The sequence below is a fragment of the Octodon degus genome, unplaced genomic scaffold, assembly GCF_000260255.1.
Source record: "Octodon degus isolate 3935 unplaced genomic scaffold, OctDeg1.0 scaffold00032, whole genome shotgun sequence".
NCBI classification, from domain to species: Eukaryota; Metazoa; Chordata; class Mammalia; order Rodentia; family Octodontidae; genus Octodon; species Octodon degus.
Genome location: NW_004524608.1, coordinates 1,047,274 through 1,063,254, shown reverse-complemented (window position 1 = coordinate 1,063,254; position 15,981 = coordinate 1,047,274). Strand labels below are relative to the sequence as shown.

General features: G+C 51.6%; 1 protein-coding gene across 1 annotated transcript in view; it reads right to left on the bottom strand.

The window, feature by feature from the left end:
• Iqgap3 (IQ motif containing GTPase activating protein 3) overlaps positions 1–15,981 on the bottom strand; it is a 38,481-nt gene that overhangs the window by 15,678 nt on the left and 6,822 nt on the right. The window contains exons 5-19 of the mRNA XM_023713840.1: positions 14,035–14,111; positions 13,148–13,215; positions 12,941–13,054; positions 12,519–12,697; positions 11,994–12,081; positions 11,298–11,461; positions 10,758–10,845; positions 8,489–8,649; positions 6,766–6,923; positions 4,958–5,079; positions 4,696–4,859; positions 2,405–2,495; positions 1,477–1,644; positions 1,237–1,376; positions 960–1,130 (exon numbers count right to left, since the gene is read on the bottom strand). Of these exons, the coding sequence (XP_023569608.1) occupies positions 960–1,130; positions 1,237–1,376; positions 1,477–1,644; positions 2,405–2,495; positions 4,696–4,859; positions 4,958–5,079; positions 6,766–6,923; positions 8,489–8,649; positions 10,758–10,845; positions 11,298–11,461; positions 11,994–12,081; positions 12,519–12,697; positions 12,941–13,054; positions 13,148–13,215; positions 14,035–14,111 (1,953 nt within the window). The remainder of the gene's footprint in view (positions 1–959; positions 1,131–1,236; positions 1,377–1,476; positions 1,645–2,404; positions 2,496–4,695; positions 4,860–4,957; positions 5,080–6,765; positions 6,924–8,488; positions 8,650–10,757; positions 10,846–11,297; positions 11,462–11,993; positions 12,082–12,518; positions 12,698–12,940; positions 13,055–13,147; positions 13,216–14,034; positions 14,112–15,981) is intronic.

Sequence of the window (15,981 nt, the reverse complement as noted above, 5' to 3'; positions counted from 1 at the left end):
CACAGGTGCTGTGGTTGTGTCTCTGCTCATCACAGCATTAAACATCAACTGAACTTCAGCCCTGTAGGGAAGAGATGTGGCCACGCACTTTCACATCTCATGCCCATCTTCAGTCTGTGCCTGGTGCCCTGTGGCACGCTTGGTGGATACTGGGCATTCAAGGGTGGTTCTTTTATCTTTAACTTTTACTTTTAACCCTTTTTTGTTATTGTTGTGTTGTTCTGAGACAAGACCTCACCTTATGTAGCCAGGCTGGCCTTGAACTCAAAATGATCCTCCTGTCTCAGCCTCAGGGATGGTTCTTAAATAAAGTATCTTTACATTGTTTGCATCTCCATAAGGTTGTGCAGACTGCCCAGGCTGGGGAGGTCTGTCACTCAGGGCTTACACAGCATCCCCTGGCTATATTCGCTGCTGAACTCCAGTTCAGCTGGCCTTAGAGGCTGCAACGGGCTAGCCACAGGCCAGATGATGAAATGGAGGAGGTGGGTGCATGAAAGGGTAGGACTACTCCCTCCAGGGGCATCCCAGCTTTCCTGCTCAGTCACCAGCACCTCCCCTTGGCTCCTTCCTATTCAAGCCAGGATGCCCTGCTGTTGCTGAAAAGCAGCTCTCATGCTCTGGGATGCCAGTAACTAGTACTTCTGTCACGTCTCTACCTGCCAGCCAGGTATTGCTTATGATATAAGAGATTCTTCCCTGAACCTTCTCACAATCCTACAATAACCTAGGTGCTGTTGTTACTGTGATTTCTATTTTCCAGAGGAAGAAATTTGGGTAGGAAAAAAAAAAAAACCTGCAAGGACACATAGCTGAGAAAAGTGGCACACCTAGGGTTTGAACCTCCACAATCCACGCTCTCTGCCCTGACTGTGCAGAAACCCAAAGACCACCCCAACCCCATTCAGTGAGGAGGAAGAGCGTGGTCACTGCAGCACTCAGAAAGTCAGAGCTGCCACCTGGATCTTGATGACCGCTGGGAGCGTGGTCCTCAGAAAGTGAGTCCCCTCAGCGAACTTCTGGCGGACAAGGAAGCCTCGGAGGCGGGCCTGGAGCCTGACCACGAAGCCCACGTGGGCCATCCAGAGCTGCTGACGGTCATGGGCAGCAGTGACCTTGGTGACAGTGGACTGTGGAGACAGGATACACAGCCTGTATTCCTCTGGTGGGCAGGCAGAGTCTCTCCAGTGGGGTGACCCTCTTGGTGATTCCCACCCTGGAAGGTGCCTGGCCAACCTGGATCTCCTCCAGAGTCAGGTGGGAGGTGTTGAGGTGGCAGCCAGGGGGTTGCTGCCAGGTCCCCTGGAAAGTTTGCAGATGGAGATAGTAGGCAGTGCCATCCTTCATGTTGTGTTGAACCCACAAAGCTGTGTCCCCTGAGCAGAAACCAAGGAAGCAGAGAAGGTTTGGAGGAGGTAAAAGTTGGCTGGGGCAGTAAAGGAGGAGAGAGGCAGGGAAGGTTGGCTGGGGCATTACCTGAATCCTGCTTCTTTGCTGCAGCACCTTCCAAGGCCCGCTGGTAGCTGCTGGCGCAGTCGGAAAGCACCCCTCGGAGGGCCACGGCAGGGTTCCTCAGTACCCGCTCTGTCTGGGCTGCCTTGCCCTCCCTGATGGCCTGATTGATGGCAGCCACACCAAGGGCCACTAACATAGGCAGCAGGAGATAACAGTCAGTCCCTCTTCCAGTCCCTCCCCAGAGCCCAGCTCCCTAATGGGGCAGGCTTCAGAAGAGGGGACACATGGAGGAGACGGGGGGCGGGGGAGAGTTCCAAGTGGACAGCTGGTGGCTGTGCACAGAGAAGGAGGTGACAGTAAGGGAGGGCCTCTGTGGGAGGCACAGTGGGCTGGGCCAGCAGGGGCACAGGGAGAGCAAAATTGGCTCTTTCAGAAGCTTAAAGACAGAATATGGGCAGTGAACACCAGGACAGTTTCCTGGAAGCAGACAGTGCAAGTAGAGGAGGCTGGTGAAGCACCGGTTTTCATCCTGAAAACCAGCACCTTGGCGCCCACCCACAAGCTAGGGTCTGCCTGCATGGGTCTGCTCATTCTTCACTCCTTGAACCCCAATCCTTCTCCTACTCTAGGCAGAGCTAACTGCGGGGCCCAAACTCAAGCTAGCAGCAGAAACAGGATGGATTTCTGGCCACCATGTGACCCCATGCACTCATGCTGCAGGGAAGGGCCTGCAGGAAAGCACAGAAAGCATCAGCCTGGACTCTTGGCTCCCAACTGCTGAGACTCTCCAGGAGACCTACCCTGTGGCTCAGCAGCAGCCTCCTGTTCCCATTCTGGTCTGCTGCCCACGGAGGTGGAAGTACAGCAGTGGCGGGGGGATGCCTACCTGGGCTGTGGCTGAGCCCATGTCCCCACCCCTGCCCTCCTGGGGTCCCTGACCAGCATTTACTTCTCTGAGCCATGTGTGTGTCCCGGTTAGCTCTGAGCACTCCCTGGCGGATCTCCTCCAGCCACAGCACAGCTCCAGGATCTCCTGTCACCTGGCAAATAGAGACAAAAAAAGCCATGACAGTCATCTAGTCTCTCTAGGTTCCCAAGCCAAGCAGCCCTAGGGAATTAAACTGCAGGCTGGGGCTATGGAGATAGCTCAGCAGTCAAAGTACCTGCCTGGCAAGCTCAAGGACCTGGGTTTGATCCCCGCTACCACATGCTGTGCTGTGCTGGCCACCAAAACCAGGCATGTGGTGCACACCTATAATCCCAGTGCTGGGGAGACTAAGACAAGGGGATCACTGCTAGTCTGAGCTGCACAGTGAGACCCTGTACCAAAAAAGAAAAAAAAAACCAAAACTGCAGGCTGACACTGAGAGCCCCAGTGATGGCCACACGGCCTCTTTAGGTCACTGCCAAGCACAAAAGGGTCTTGCCTGCCCCGATTCAGGCTATTCCAAGCATCGGCTCACTTTGGGCACAGGAACTCCATGTAGCGTCTTACATGTGTCAGCTGTGCAACGGCTCGACTCCCTGCCCCTGAACCTCAGCTGTGCTGTGACGGCCCACCCTGGAGGCTCCACCTCCCTGCCTGGCTTCCTATTTCTCTCTGGCTCCATCCTGACTGAAACTTTGCCTTCTCCTTCCTGTTCCTGCTCCATGCTCCTCAGCCCACAAGCAACTACATGGCACAGGTCAAGTATGCTTGTGCTTACCTCGCTGACAGTATGACACCCAACCCTACACCTGACTTCCTCCCGACGCTTACATTAGCGACACTTTGTAAAGTAACATTTTATTGAGCAACAACTATGTGCTGGGCACTGTTCTAAAGCTTGCTCTTCTTCCTTCATTTTTTAAAAAAATTATCATGCTAGGGATCAAACTCAAAGCCTTGTGCATGCTAGGCAAGTGCTCTATCACTGAGCTATATTTTCAGCCAGCCTGAAACACTTTATTAGGAAATAATGTTTATAGTACTTATAAAGCAATGCTTGGCAGAACAAGAACTCAATGAATGTCACGCAGCACTCCTGTCACATTACCTCCATTAGCACTGTAACTATAAGATAAACTCATAGTTCTTTTTTAAAAATAAAGATTTAAGGGCCTGGGAGATGGCTCAGTGGAATAAGTGCTTCCCTGGCAAGCGCAAGGGCCTGAGTTCAATTCCCGGTTCCGCCAAAAAAAAGAAAAAAAATAAAGATTTAGAGACTGGGCGTGGTGGTGTGCACCTGTAAACCCAGTGCTTGGGAGACTGAAAACAGGAGAATCACTAGGAGTCTGATCTTCGTAATGAGACCCTATATTCCCTGCACTAAATGTATAAAAATATTTACTTATTTGGTTTTTTAAAAAATTTTATATGTGTGTGTGTGTGTGTGTGTGTGTGTGGCCAGCTCAGCCCACCAGGGGGCGCGACTGGCTGGCATGTGGTGCTGGGGGATTGAACCGCAGTCCCTGTGCTTTGCTAAGCTTGTTCTAAGTAGGTGCTTTAAACCACTGAGCCATATCACCAGCCCCAATATTTACTTATTTGGTACAGGGTCTGGCTACACAGTCTGGACGCCAGTGATTCCCCTGTCTCAGCCTCCCCAGCATTGGGATTACAGGCGTGCATCACTACACCTGGTTTCAGTGGTGTGCATGGAATGGGGCCAGCACAGCATGCAATACTAGGGATCGAACCTCAGTTCTTGCACTTGCCAGATAGGAGCTTAGACCACCGACCTATCTCCCCGGCCCTAATTCATAGTTATTGTCACACATTTGTAGGTGAGGAGATGGAGACAGGGAGGTGAGGAAAACCAATCCAGGGTCAGAATGCAGGACACAAACAGAAATCACCTGGCTCAGGAACCCTGCTTTTCCTTCTCATCCACTCTCAACTGTGACACTCAGGGTTCAGCCCAAGAGCCCATCCCATTTGCCAGCTCATTTATTATATGTCACCTTTCCTCTGGGAAGGGCTCAAAAAGGGACCACATCATCTTACAGGTGCATGAGCAGGGTGCAAAAGCATCAAGGGATCTGCACAAGGTCAGAATAGGGACCAGTGGGCTCTTTGATTCCCTGCCCGTGTTCTCCCACACTGTCCAGTACCGTGGCAATGGGGGCCGTGCGTCCTCCAGGGCGCTGGGACCTGCCCTGTGCCCACCCCTGGCAGCAGCTATGTTGATCAAGCTGGAGCTCTACCATGGTGGGCGTTGCCCCTGCTTTCCTGGCCCAGGTAGCCAGGCCTCATCTCACCTGGGCCTTTTGCCTTTTGGCTGCCACTAGGAGGATATGGTAGCGTGGAGCGACAGGAAGGCTGACATCTTCCAGGCCAGCTGCAGGAAGCAGCAGGGCAGAGAGAGTCTTCTCTGAGCTGCCCTGGTCCAGAGCCTCATTGATGAGGCTGACGGCGAGGACCTCTGAGGAGAAGACAGCAAGGTGGGCAGGGTCCCAGCTTTCTAGCTAAGGGCAGGGCTGCCCAAGGAGCTGTCTTCTCCCAACCCCAGACCATACTCACGGTCATTTTCCTCCTGGACCCGGGTGTTGACCTGGCTCACAGTGGCTTGCAGGTCATTCCAGCTCAGGAAGGCCCTATGTACACCTCGAACCTGCTGCATCTCCACGAGAGCATCAAAGTAACTGGTGTGGGGAGAGGAGAGTGAGGTGAGCTGCACTGCACCCTCAGCCAGAAACCTGAGGATTTCAGCCAGCTCCTCCCACACCTCTAGGACAGCACATGTGTATCCCCTCACCTGCTGTCTTCCCAAGCCTCGAACCTGGCTCCTCCTGGCCTCTAAGTGAAAGCGCCTGATCCTGGGCTTCAGCACACCTCCACTAAATTTTCACATCCTGACCTCAACTAACCTCAGGGCTTTATGTATCTCAGGCTATTTCCCAAAGCACATCTCTTAGTTGTCATGTATCCCAGTGGCCTCCAGGAGTCTCCAGGTAGACACCTAAGCAGTACTGGAAACCCCCTAGTTCACATCTGAACTCTTGATTCCTATTAACCGTTGGATCCCCTGGTCTCTCCCTTGCCCAAACCTCAGCCACACCTCCCTTCCCTCTTGTAGTCCCAACCTCTCTGCACCAAAGGCCGCTTTCCTGCTTTCAGGGCACATCCACAAGCTGACACTTCCTCCTAACCGAAACTGAACTTTCCCCAGCCATCCCTCTAAAACGTGGCCCCGGAAGGCTCTGATGGGTTAGCACACACCTCCTTTCCCCCGTGCACCCTCGAAGCCCCTTCCAAGCACAGCAGCCAGGCAATCCTGTTAAAGTAGGTCAGCTTGGCTCCCTCTGCCTGAAAGCCCTGGTGGCTTCCTTCCTCACTCAGAATAAAAAAGCCACAGCCTGGCCTCAGCTGCTGTCTTCATCTCCTGCTCCTCTCACTGCCTCACCCTCCTCCACCACTCTGGCTTCCTGATGTTTGGCTTCTTCCCTTTCCTCTCCTCTTCTTTCAAGACAGGATCCTGCTATCAGTTCAGGCTGATTTCGAGTTCACTATGTAGCCCAGGCTCGCCTGAAACTCATGGCGCTCCTCGTTCCTCAGTTGCCAAAGTGTTGCAATTACAGGTGTGCACCACTCTGTCCAGAGAGCTTTAGTGTCAGTGCTAAGGACTGAGCTAGACCCTCACACATGCTAGACAAGTGCCCTATCTCTGAGCTACTGCCCTAGTCCCTCCTGGTCTCTCTCAAATGCACTCAACACTCTTTCACTGACCCTCCTGCGTCCCCACCTCTCACCCCTTTGCTGTTTTGTTTGGCACCCTAGCTCTTCTGCTCCCTCGCCCCCAACCCTGTGTGGAGACTGTACCCAGGGCCTTCACACTGAGCAACATCCCCAGTCCTTTTCTATTTTGAGACAGAGCCTTGCTAGGCCATTAAATTGTTCAGGCTGGGCTTTAACTTGAAAGCCTGCAGCCTCAACCTCCTAGAGTTCTGGGATTACGGGTGTGTACCACTACACTGAGCTCTTCTGCTTTTCTAATCATCTGTCTCCTTCTTCAAAGGAAGTTTGATGAGGGCAGGCCTTATTTTGTTCTCTGCATTTCCTAGCACTTAAGAGTAGTATCTGGCACGTGGCTGGGTACTCAAACACTTGCTGTGAAATAATGACTCCACAGAGGAGGTCCACGGTCATTCCCCTACCCACTCCAGGGAAGAGACAAGGCCAAGGAACCGTACCAGACCCAGAGGGAGGCTGGGCCCCAGAGCAGGCCACCACGGGCCACCACACAGAAGCAAGTCTCGAGGCAGGACTCCTGAGTCTTGGCCACATTCCCTCCACCCCTCACTCCCAACACGTGGTAGATCCTCTCTCACCGTCGAGCATTTTCTCCTTCCACTTCGGCCAGACCTGTGGCAGGGCTCATCAGACTGCTCCAGAAACCAGAGGCATCCCTGGCCTCCAGGGCACGATTAATCAGGACCACGGCTGAGAGCATTTCCACAGCCACGAAGAGCTCCTCCTGGCCCAGCTCCTGCAGCAGGAGGGAGGGTTGGCTCCCTAAGGGTCTGGGTTCATTCGCTAATAGCTGTACTCAACACTAGGGAATGCTCAATACGTGCTTGATTCTAAGTAGTTCACACAGAGTAGCACTTCATTTTCTTTTCTTCTTTTTTTTCCGGTACCGGGGATTGAACTCAGGACTCATGCTTGCCAGACAGGCACTTACGCCACTGAGCTACCTCTCCAGCTCTCATTTAATTTTCGTAACAAGCCTACAAGGCAGCTCATAGCCCCATTTCACAGCTAAGCCCATGGCTAAACCAAGGTACCTGACTCCAGGGCCCCAGGTAAGCCATGAGCTCTGTTAGCAGCCTTCTAGCCCCTACTTCATACCGAGAACTGCACTAGGCCCTGTGCACACAAGAGGACCAAGTGGCCAGTGCCACACCGCCACGCACTCCCGAGGCCCTGGCCCCCCTTCCTGCCTGCGGAGTTCTCCTCCTCCTCTACTCTCTGCTGCGTCCCGCTGTTGGGAGCGCCCTGCCTGACTTCTATGCCAGAACCTTGTGAGGACAGCTGAGCCAGCCTGCCAGGCTCCTCTCTAAGCACGTTAGCTCACTGAATCCTCCCAGCAAGCCTGAGAGGTAAGGATAAGATGGTTTCCATTTTATATCCAAAGAAGTCAGAGGCAGACAAGGTAAGTAACTTGCCCAGTGACACACAGCTAAGAATAGCAGAGTGCAGTCTCTATGGTTTACCTTGCAGTACTTATTTTATGCTTCCTTGCATGAAAGCAATCCATATGTTGTGACGGTGACTTCCTGAAGGTCATGCTTGTGTCGGGGCTGTGCGTGGAGCAGATGCTCTATGAACACCCACTAAGTGATTCTCTACCAGTTCCTCACCTTCCAGGAAGCCTTCCCAGCGTACCTCCTGTCTCCACTTCCTCCTGTCCCATTTCCCTTGTCGTCTACCTAAATTATCTTCTCTTTTTCCTTTTTTGTGAGTGGTGCTGGAGGTTGAACCCAGGGCCCTCTTGCTCAGCTACATCCCCAGCCCTTTTAAAATTTTGAGACAAGGTCTTGTTAGTGGCCAAGTTGGGCTCAAACCTGCAGTACCCCTGCCTCAGGCTTCCAGAGGGCTGGGAATGAAGGTTGTGCCAATGCACCTGGCTCCCTTAGGGAATCCTAACTTCTCCAACAGCCTGGGAAATTTCTAAGGGACAGTAACATCACCTTCTTTCAGAGAAGCCACAGGAACTGAAGTGAGGTGGGACAGAGGCGTGGCTGAGAACACATCCTGCTAGGATATTCAGATGCGTCCATTCCCAGCCACCACTGGCAGTCACATGGAGTTAGGCAGTTACTTACCCACCGCCTTTCGGCTTCCTCACCACTGAACTAGAAGTAACACTAACCTGACGGGGTTCCCTTTGGGACTGACTGTGTGTGGAAAGCAGGGTTTTCAAGGGTATCTGCTACAGTAATGTTCAGTAAGACGAGGATGACCGCCATTCCCCTCCACAACTGCTTGCCAGCTCTTGGATGGCCCCTGGCTGCACAGGAAGCCCCACACTGCTTCTGTTTCTGGGCTTACCCCATGCTGCTGCTGGAGCACTGCCAGCTCCTGCTGATACACAGCCGAGGCAAAGGGGTAGACTGGAGGCAGCTGGGCTTCAGGGCTCATCAGCTCCTCCATAGTATCAGCAGCTGCTCCCCTCTGGATGGCTCTGTTGATCCGCTGCACAGCCTGGAGCACTGCAGGGGACGAGAACAAGAGGCGGTGCAGGCTGGGCCTTCCAGCTCTCCCTGCTCTCCTGGCCACCCAGGCTCTGCTGGGGACATCAGAGGGGAAATGGCTTTGTCACTGCTTAGAGAGTGATGTCTGCTGGGTTTGAAAGACCTCTCTCAGGGCTGGAGAGATGGCTCAGTGGTCTAAAGCACCTACTTGAAACAAGCTTGGCAAAGCACAGGGACCGCGGTTCGATCCCCAGCACCACATGCCAGCCAGCCCCGCCCCCTGGTGGGCTGAGCTGGCCACACACACACACACAATAAATAAATAAAAATAAATAAATATTAAAAAAAAAAAAATGAAAGACCTCTCTCCATGCTCATGAGAAAAGGGAGTTTCTTTAGCAAGAGGTCATTACTTTAAGAAGGGCTCCATACTGAAGCCATCTGTCAGGCCTAGAAGTTGAATAGCTCAGCATGGAACATACACAGTGGCTATCACGGCAGAGTTGAGTTCCTAAGGTGTATGCACAAGACAGACAGGTGACTGTAGAGCAGAGCCAAGACAAGATGGGTCAAGGGGCTCCAGGGACAACGTTGGTGACAGCAAAGAGGAATAAAGAACCAGCTTCAAGGTGAAGGCATCTGGACTGCAAGTGGTGGAGGAGGTTAGAAAGGGTCTGTGGTACACTGATGTAGTTTGAGATTACAAACTCTGAAGGTTATAAGATGCCCAGGGAGCAAGGAACACACGAACTACTAGGGAGATATAGGGACACAAAATAGCTACAGAACCTTGCTGTCATAAGCCAGGTTTGAGACCCCCCACCCCCACCCCAGGCTATGCCAGTGCAGGGGAGGTAAGGCTCTGGTCAAGAGCTGGCAGGAAACTTTCCCAGAGGAGGCCTAGACAGCTCTGAGATGCTCTCACCTGATCCTGGCAGGGAAAATGTGAGAGAAACGTAATCCAGAGGACAAGAGGCCTGATAATAGGAAGGCTGGGAGCAATCAAGAAAGAACAGGTCATCTGGTTCAGCAGAGCTGGGTGGAATGTAGACAGAAGAGATGAGGAGGGCTCTGAGAAGGGCTTATCAGGCCAAGGAGATAGGACAGAGTTCAGTGATGCCTCGGTCCAGAAGCTTGTCTTTCCATGATTTTGACTGCAAACTGATTGGATGAGAACTGACTCAATTCAGTGGCTAGGTTCAGTGTTGACCTTATGGAGAAATTTGACTGAGTTCTGTGGTTTGCGATCAGAAATGTAGAAATATGTGAACTAAGGTACCACTAAAGAAAGGAAGAACCCATGAAGATCCAAAGACATCCAGCAAGGGGGACAATATCAGATCTGCCTGAAGAGTACTCTGGCAACAGCAATCAGGAATGACCTGAGCTGATAAGGCAAGCAGGAGCCAGGAGTGCCCAGGGCCACAGTGAGCTGGTGTCTAGGACCTGAGAGACAGAGAGCCCAGGAGGTCCAGTGTCACAAGCTGTCATGTGCTGAGTACTCTGCCTCATTCCTGAAGATAGGTTGACCTCTCATGGGGAGAGGAGGACCAGCTCATGTTCTTTGAGTGAAGACTTTTATCTGTATGTTTTTTGGCCTTTTGTCTTTTTGAGACAGGGTGTCACTATGCAGTTCAAGCTGGCCTTGAGCTCATTTTGTAGCGCAGGCTGGTCTCAACTTCTCAACGATCCTCCTGCCTGTGCCTCCTCCTGCCTCAGCCTCAGGAGTGCTGGGATTACAGGCATTCACCAACATACCCAGCCTATCTGTATGTTTTTAAGAGAAACTGAGAATATGATTTTCTCTCACCTGGGAAATTGCTACATTTTAGAAGCCAAGAAATTCAAACAGTTTGAAACTGTCAGCATGGCAAACTTCCTGGGAGGAAATTGCCTTCCCAGTGCAGTACTAACATGGCACTGTCTCTGAGACCTTTGTGAATTTACTGTAGTGTCCCCAGGGCAGCCAGGAATAGAGCAGAGCAAGAGAGGGCAGATATCTCTCAACAGGCTGGCAAGCTGGGAGCATTTTCCTTGCCCAATACAGAAGCCAGTGAAGGTGTGGGATGACCTTCTAAGGGCCAGCAGGATACCTGGACCAAGCCTCAGGCTCAGAGGTAACTTACTAGCTTGCTGCTGATCACCCTTCACATTGGCTGCAACCACAGCAGCCTGGACCTCCTCTTTTTCTAGCAGCTCCACCAGGCCCAGCTCCTAAAGAAGGAAGAGATGCCAGGGAAGAGAATCCTGAGGCCATGAGCATGCTTTGAGGACTGCCAGCAAGAGCTCCCAGTCCACCCAGCAGCCACCTTCCAACCTACCTCCCCCTGCAGGCAGACCAGCCTGACCCACCTGTCCCTATGGATCCTTTTTTTTTTTTTTTTTTACTTTTTTACTGAACAAGCGTCTGAATAACAAACATCTAGAACACAAACAAACTGACAAAGTCTACCGCACTGAAAACAAGATTACCAAGTTGAGGTCCTAATTCAGCAAAGGGGGCACAAAGCACTGCCCCCACTCCCTGTCAGTGTGAGGGACTCTGAGAAAGAAGCTGACCAGTCCAGAAGATTAGACTTTAAAAATGCACTCAGTGCTTCCTGATTACAAGGACTGGCAGTGGTGGCTCTTGAGTCAGAGGCAGTAGATAACAGGTGGAGACTGACCTGTGCTTTCTGCTCTCTATCCGAGCTCAGCTGTGCCAGGTACCAGTCAGCATAGTCTCTCCTCAGCCCTCGTAGGGCCAGGGCAGGATCCTGCAGGGCCTCAAGCAGGGCCACAGAGCTCTGTCGTTCCAGGGCATCATCAACAACCTCTAGAGCCCCACGGACTGAAAAAGCCCAAGACTCCATGATGGATGTGACAAAATCCTCTTCCTGCCTACGCGACTAACAAAACCTGGTCCCTAGAGATCCTGGGCAACTGGGCCAGCCCAAATTCTGTAGCTTCTTTTCCACAGCCTCCCATCTCACCACCTCAAACCCTCAGAGTATACTGACCATCACAAGACAATGCCAGCCCATCTTGAGCCTCCCAGCTACCCCCACCCCCACCCTCATCTGAGTTCTACATTCTTTTCTCGAGGACACTGGTCCAATTGCCCCCCAGCACCAAGAGCCAAACGGCCTATCCCTTTGCTCTGTCCTCCCACAGAAATTCATTTAAACAGAAACCTCCCACAAGTGAACCACTTCTCCAGACACTGATGGCCAGAAGGCACATACCCGTTGGACTCTCATCTTTCCTCCTGAGGCAAGAGGTGGCTCAAGTGAAGTGACAGGGCTTTCCGAAAGAAGTCATCCCCAAACCTCCAAAGGATGACCCTGAGAGCACCTGCAAGGCCCCCTCAGCCGGTTCCTTACCATTGACATGGTTAATGTTTCCCTGGATTTCAGCCTGGGTTAGGTAGTAGTCATAGATGTCTTGGCTTCCTCTGTCATCCTGCAAAAACTAAAGAAGGGAACCAATGTGTCCTCTCCCATGCATTCCTCCCTGTCTACACTGATTTCTTCTGGAGAACTTCCCAAGGCCAAAATCAGTCAGCTCATAAGCACTCTGGGAAGCTGTGGTTCTAAGTACCTGACCCTGACAGTTAAGTTAAACCAGCCTCAGGAAGTTCCAGTCCACCCTCATCCCACTGCACATTGCAGAGCCCCCTCAGGTCTTCCTGAAGATCATCCCTTGAGATTTTCTTTTCCAGGCTTTTCTTCTGAATTTACCTCATCCTCTTGGGTTCCCTTCCTATTTCTCTAACACCACTGACAAGTTAACAGCTTCTCTAACAAGCAGCTCTGGAACTAGAAACAGGACAGAAAAAGTCCTGGTTTCACTTGAGACTTTTCAGGTCACTCAACTTTTTGGCTTTAGCACCCCAAGACCCCTCTTACATGGTTCCTGGCATTGGCAGCCTTTTCCATCTTGGCCTGGGCCAGCAGCTCCTGGTAGATGGCTGCCAGAGGCTCCCGCAGATTCTCCAAGAGAGCACTGGGATTCTGCAAAGCGGTAAAGGTGTCCTCGACCAGCCCTCGCTCCACTGCCTCATTGATGGCAAGAACAGCTGCATGGACTGGGAAGGAGGGGTCATGCAAACAGGGTCAGGAGGCCAGAAAGAACCCCAGGCCAGAGCACAACTAGCTGCAGACTGCTCCGACATCACACCCTTCACCATCCTCAGGAGCAGGCAAACCAGGTAACCTGATTGCCCTGCCAGTGAGTGAGAGGTGGCCAGAGCCCATACAAGCATCAGGAGGCTTAAGGCTCCCCCATGCTCATTGCATACACTGCTAGCAGGGCGGCAGCTGGTCCCTACCTGCAGCCTCATCCACAGAGAGCTCATTGGCCAGGATGCCTCCAATCTTGCTGAAGGCAGGCAGCTGTAGGCCATATTTGGCAAGCTCAGAGGCCATGTTGCTGAGTTCCTCAGCTGCAACGACACCACCAGTAAATACCATCATTCATCAGGCCAGACCCCCAAGACCCTGCCCAGACGGGTGGTTTGGGTAGGAGCTGGGCTTACCTGTGAATTTCACTTTCCCATAGAGATCATGTATCTGAGGAGCCAATCCCAGCCGGAAGAGGAAGAGACTGGGGAAGAATGGAAAGTGTTGGAAGGCACTGATGCCCAGGACAACAGGTTGGCACAGGATATCACCAAGGCAACTTGTAGATGAAGACCAGTCAGGACCTGCCCTCGAGTAATCCCCAACCCACAGAAGAAATGTTATCATGCACCAGCCCAAGACAAGTGCTAGAGGGATAAATAAGGTGTGGGAGGCCTGGTGGGCTTAAAAGGTTTTGCAGAGGACAACTGGCAAGAACAAGTCACAGGATAGTGAAAGAGGACAGGAAAGATGCTGTAGGCATAGACCTGCTGAGCCAAGGAACAGAAGCATAAAAGAACATGGGAGGTGAAGGCAGGAAGAGATGAAATGAATACAAGATCTAGTAGTCCAGTTCCTGTGATACAGCCAGCTACCTGCTGAAGGTTGCCAGGAGTAGGACCAAACAGCCCCCGCCATGCACACTATGTGGCTTACATATGCCACTTTTTTCCTTTTCTTTTCTTGTGGTGCTGAGGATTGAACCTAGACCCTTGCACATGTTGGACAAGCACTGTACCATGCTACATTCCCAGTCTGTGCATGAACCCTCCATATGTATCTGTTCTGATTCCTTCAATTGTCTCAGGCTATAACCCTATACTTTCTGTCCTTTCCATTCACCCACATTTATGCAACTGCAGTTGTGCACATCAACCTAAACACTGCTATAAACATGAAACCTCACTCCTGACAAGTGCTCTGAGGCCCCCACACAGCAAGCTCTCCTTCCCATTTCGCTCTCACTGGCAATCATTGGCCACATCCACTCGGAGGAAACCTGGTGGCAAGTTGAGCATCTCACCTGAGAGCATGGATGCAGTAGATCACGCGGGGCATGTTCTTCTTGTCATAAATGTCTGTGGTCTCTGGGAAGAAGGTCTAGGGGAAAACCAGCCTGTTGTTGTAACTGGAGACAGCACCGGGTGTGGAGAGAGGGTCAGGCACTAGGTCTGCCTCTCCAGCCTGAGGTGTGTGTTCCCCTGCAGCCTGGAAACTTCATCAGCCTCCACAACCATTTTCAGTCAGTCCAGTGTTAAAGAGAAAGGCACTTGGGACACACGCTAAGCCAGCACTCAGCTATAGACACATGTGCCCTAGTTGTATGGGACAGTAGGCAAGGCTATTAGGCTTCAGAACACGGGCCACATCCTCCAGGAAAAACAGGCCCTGTCACTTAAAACATGAAGAGCTTGTGCCCCATGGAGAGCCCCAGGAGGGCCAACAAGACACACATGGCCATGGACCAAAGGCAGCAGGACAAGCTACCTATCTCCAAGCCAGAGCCTTCTGATCAGTGAGAACCCTGCTAAGAACTGGGTGGCTCCAAATCTATCTTCCCATGCAACTAAGCAACTGTGATGAGGACTAATGAATCTTGGCTACATTTGGGGGCAGGAGGCCTCATGGAGGACACAAGCTGTCTTATGCCTCTGCCTCCAAAGCAGCATCTTTCTTCATTGCTGTTTTATCTTAGGGTTCTTTACAGGGAAGGAAAAGAACAGAATAAAACCATACATCAGAGGATCCTAGCATGCCTTAATTTTTATTTTTTAATTTTTTATTTTAATACAGGGTCTACAGGGTCTCATTACATAGAATGGACTCATAGTGATCTGCCTGTGTTCAGCCTCCCAAGAGCTGGGATTACAGGTGCGCGCCACCACACCCAGTCTCAATTGCCATCTCAGTGTGCCCCTAGGTTGGGGCTGGCACGGCAAGCTGGGGATTGAACCCCAGCTGCTGCATCTACCTAAAGGTGCTTTAATCCACTGAGCTATTTGGTCAGCCCATGCACACCTTAATTTGTATAGCTCTTGTTGGGTGTGGTGGTGCATGCTTGTAATCTCAGCATTTGGAAAACCTGGGCTCCACAGTGAGTTCAAAGCCAGCCTAAACTACATGGCAGACTATGTCTCAAAAAAAAAAAAAAAAGTATAATTTTTTACAAATGGAATTTGTATAGAGCATATGACCCTTCTGTCAACATTAGGGGCAGGATTATGGTCCTCACTTTACAAGTGAGGACAGAGACTCACACAAATGCATGCATCATGTGTCCAGCTGGGGTCCTAGGCCTCAGCTTCCACTGAGGGGACCTATGGATCTGGTGTGCTCTTGTTTCCCTGTGATGTTTCAGTGGAAGGACAGCTGGCTGATCTGAGCCCTGTCTCCTGCACTACCCAGGGGCCTCACTACATAATGGCAAAGAGATGACTCAGGCCACAAGGCAGGACCAGGTAGCCTGCCTGGTTCAAAGAAATATACCCCCAAGGAACAGTTGTTAGGTTATATTAGTTTAGGAGGTACATGGAACCAGGCACAGTAGTGCACGTTTGTAATCCCAGCACTTGGAGACTGAGGCAGGAGGATCACTGAGTTCAAGGTCGGCTTTGGCTACAAAGTGAGTTCAAAGCCTTCCTGAACTGCATAGTGCAATCCTGTTTCAAAAAAAACAAAACGGGGGCCAGGGAGATGGCTCAGTGGAATAAGCACTTCCCTGGCAAGCGCAAGAGCCTGAGTTCAATCCCTGGTTCCGCAAAAAAAAACAAAACAAAAACAAAAACAAAAACGTAGGCTGGGGAGGTAGTTCAATGGCACAAGTGCCTGCCTGGCAAATGCAAGGTCTACAAGGCCCTTAAGTTCCATCCCCAGTATCAGAAAAAAATAAAACAAAACAAAAGAAAGATAAGTGGAGATAAAGCATGAGAACTGGGGATATAACTCAGCACCTGCCTGGGGAAGGCCATGA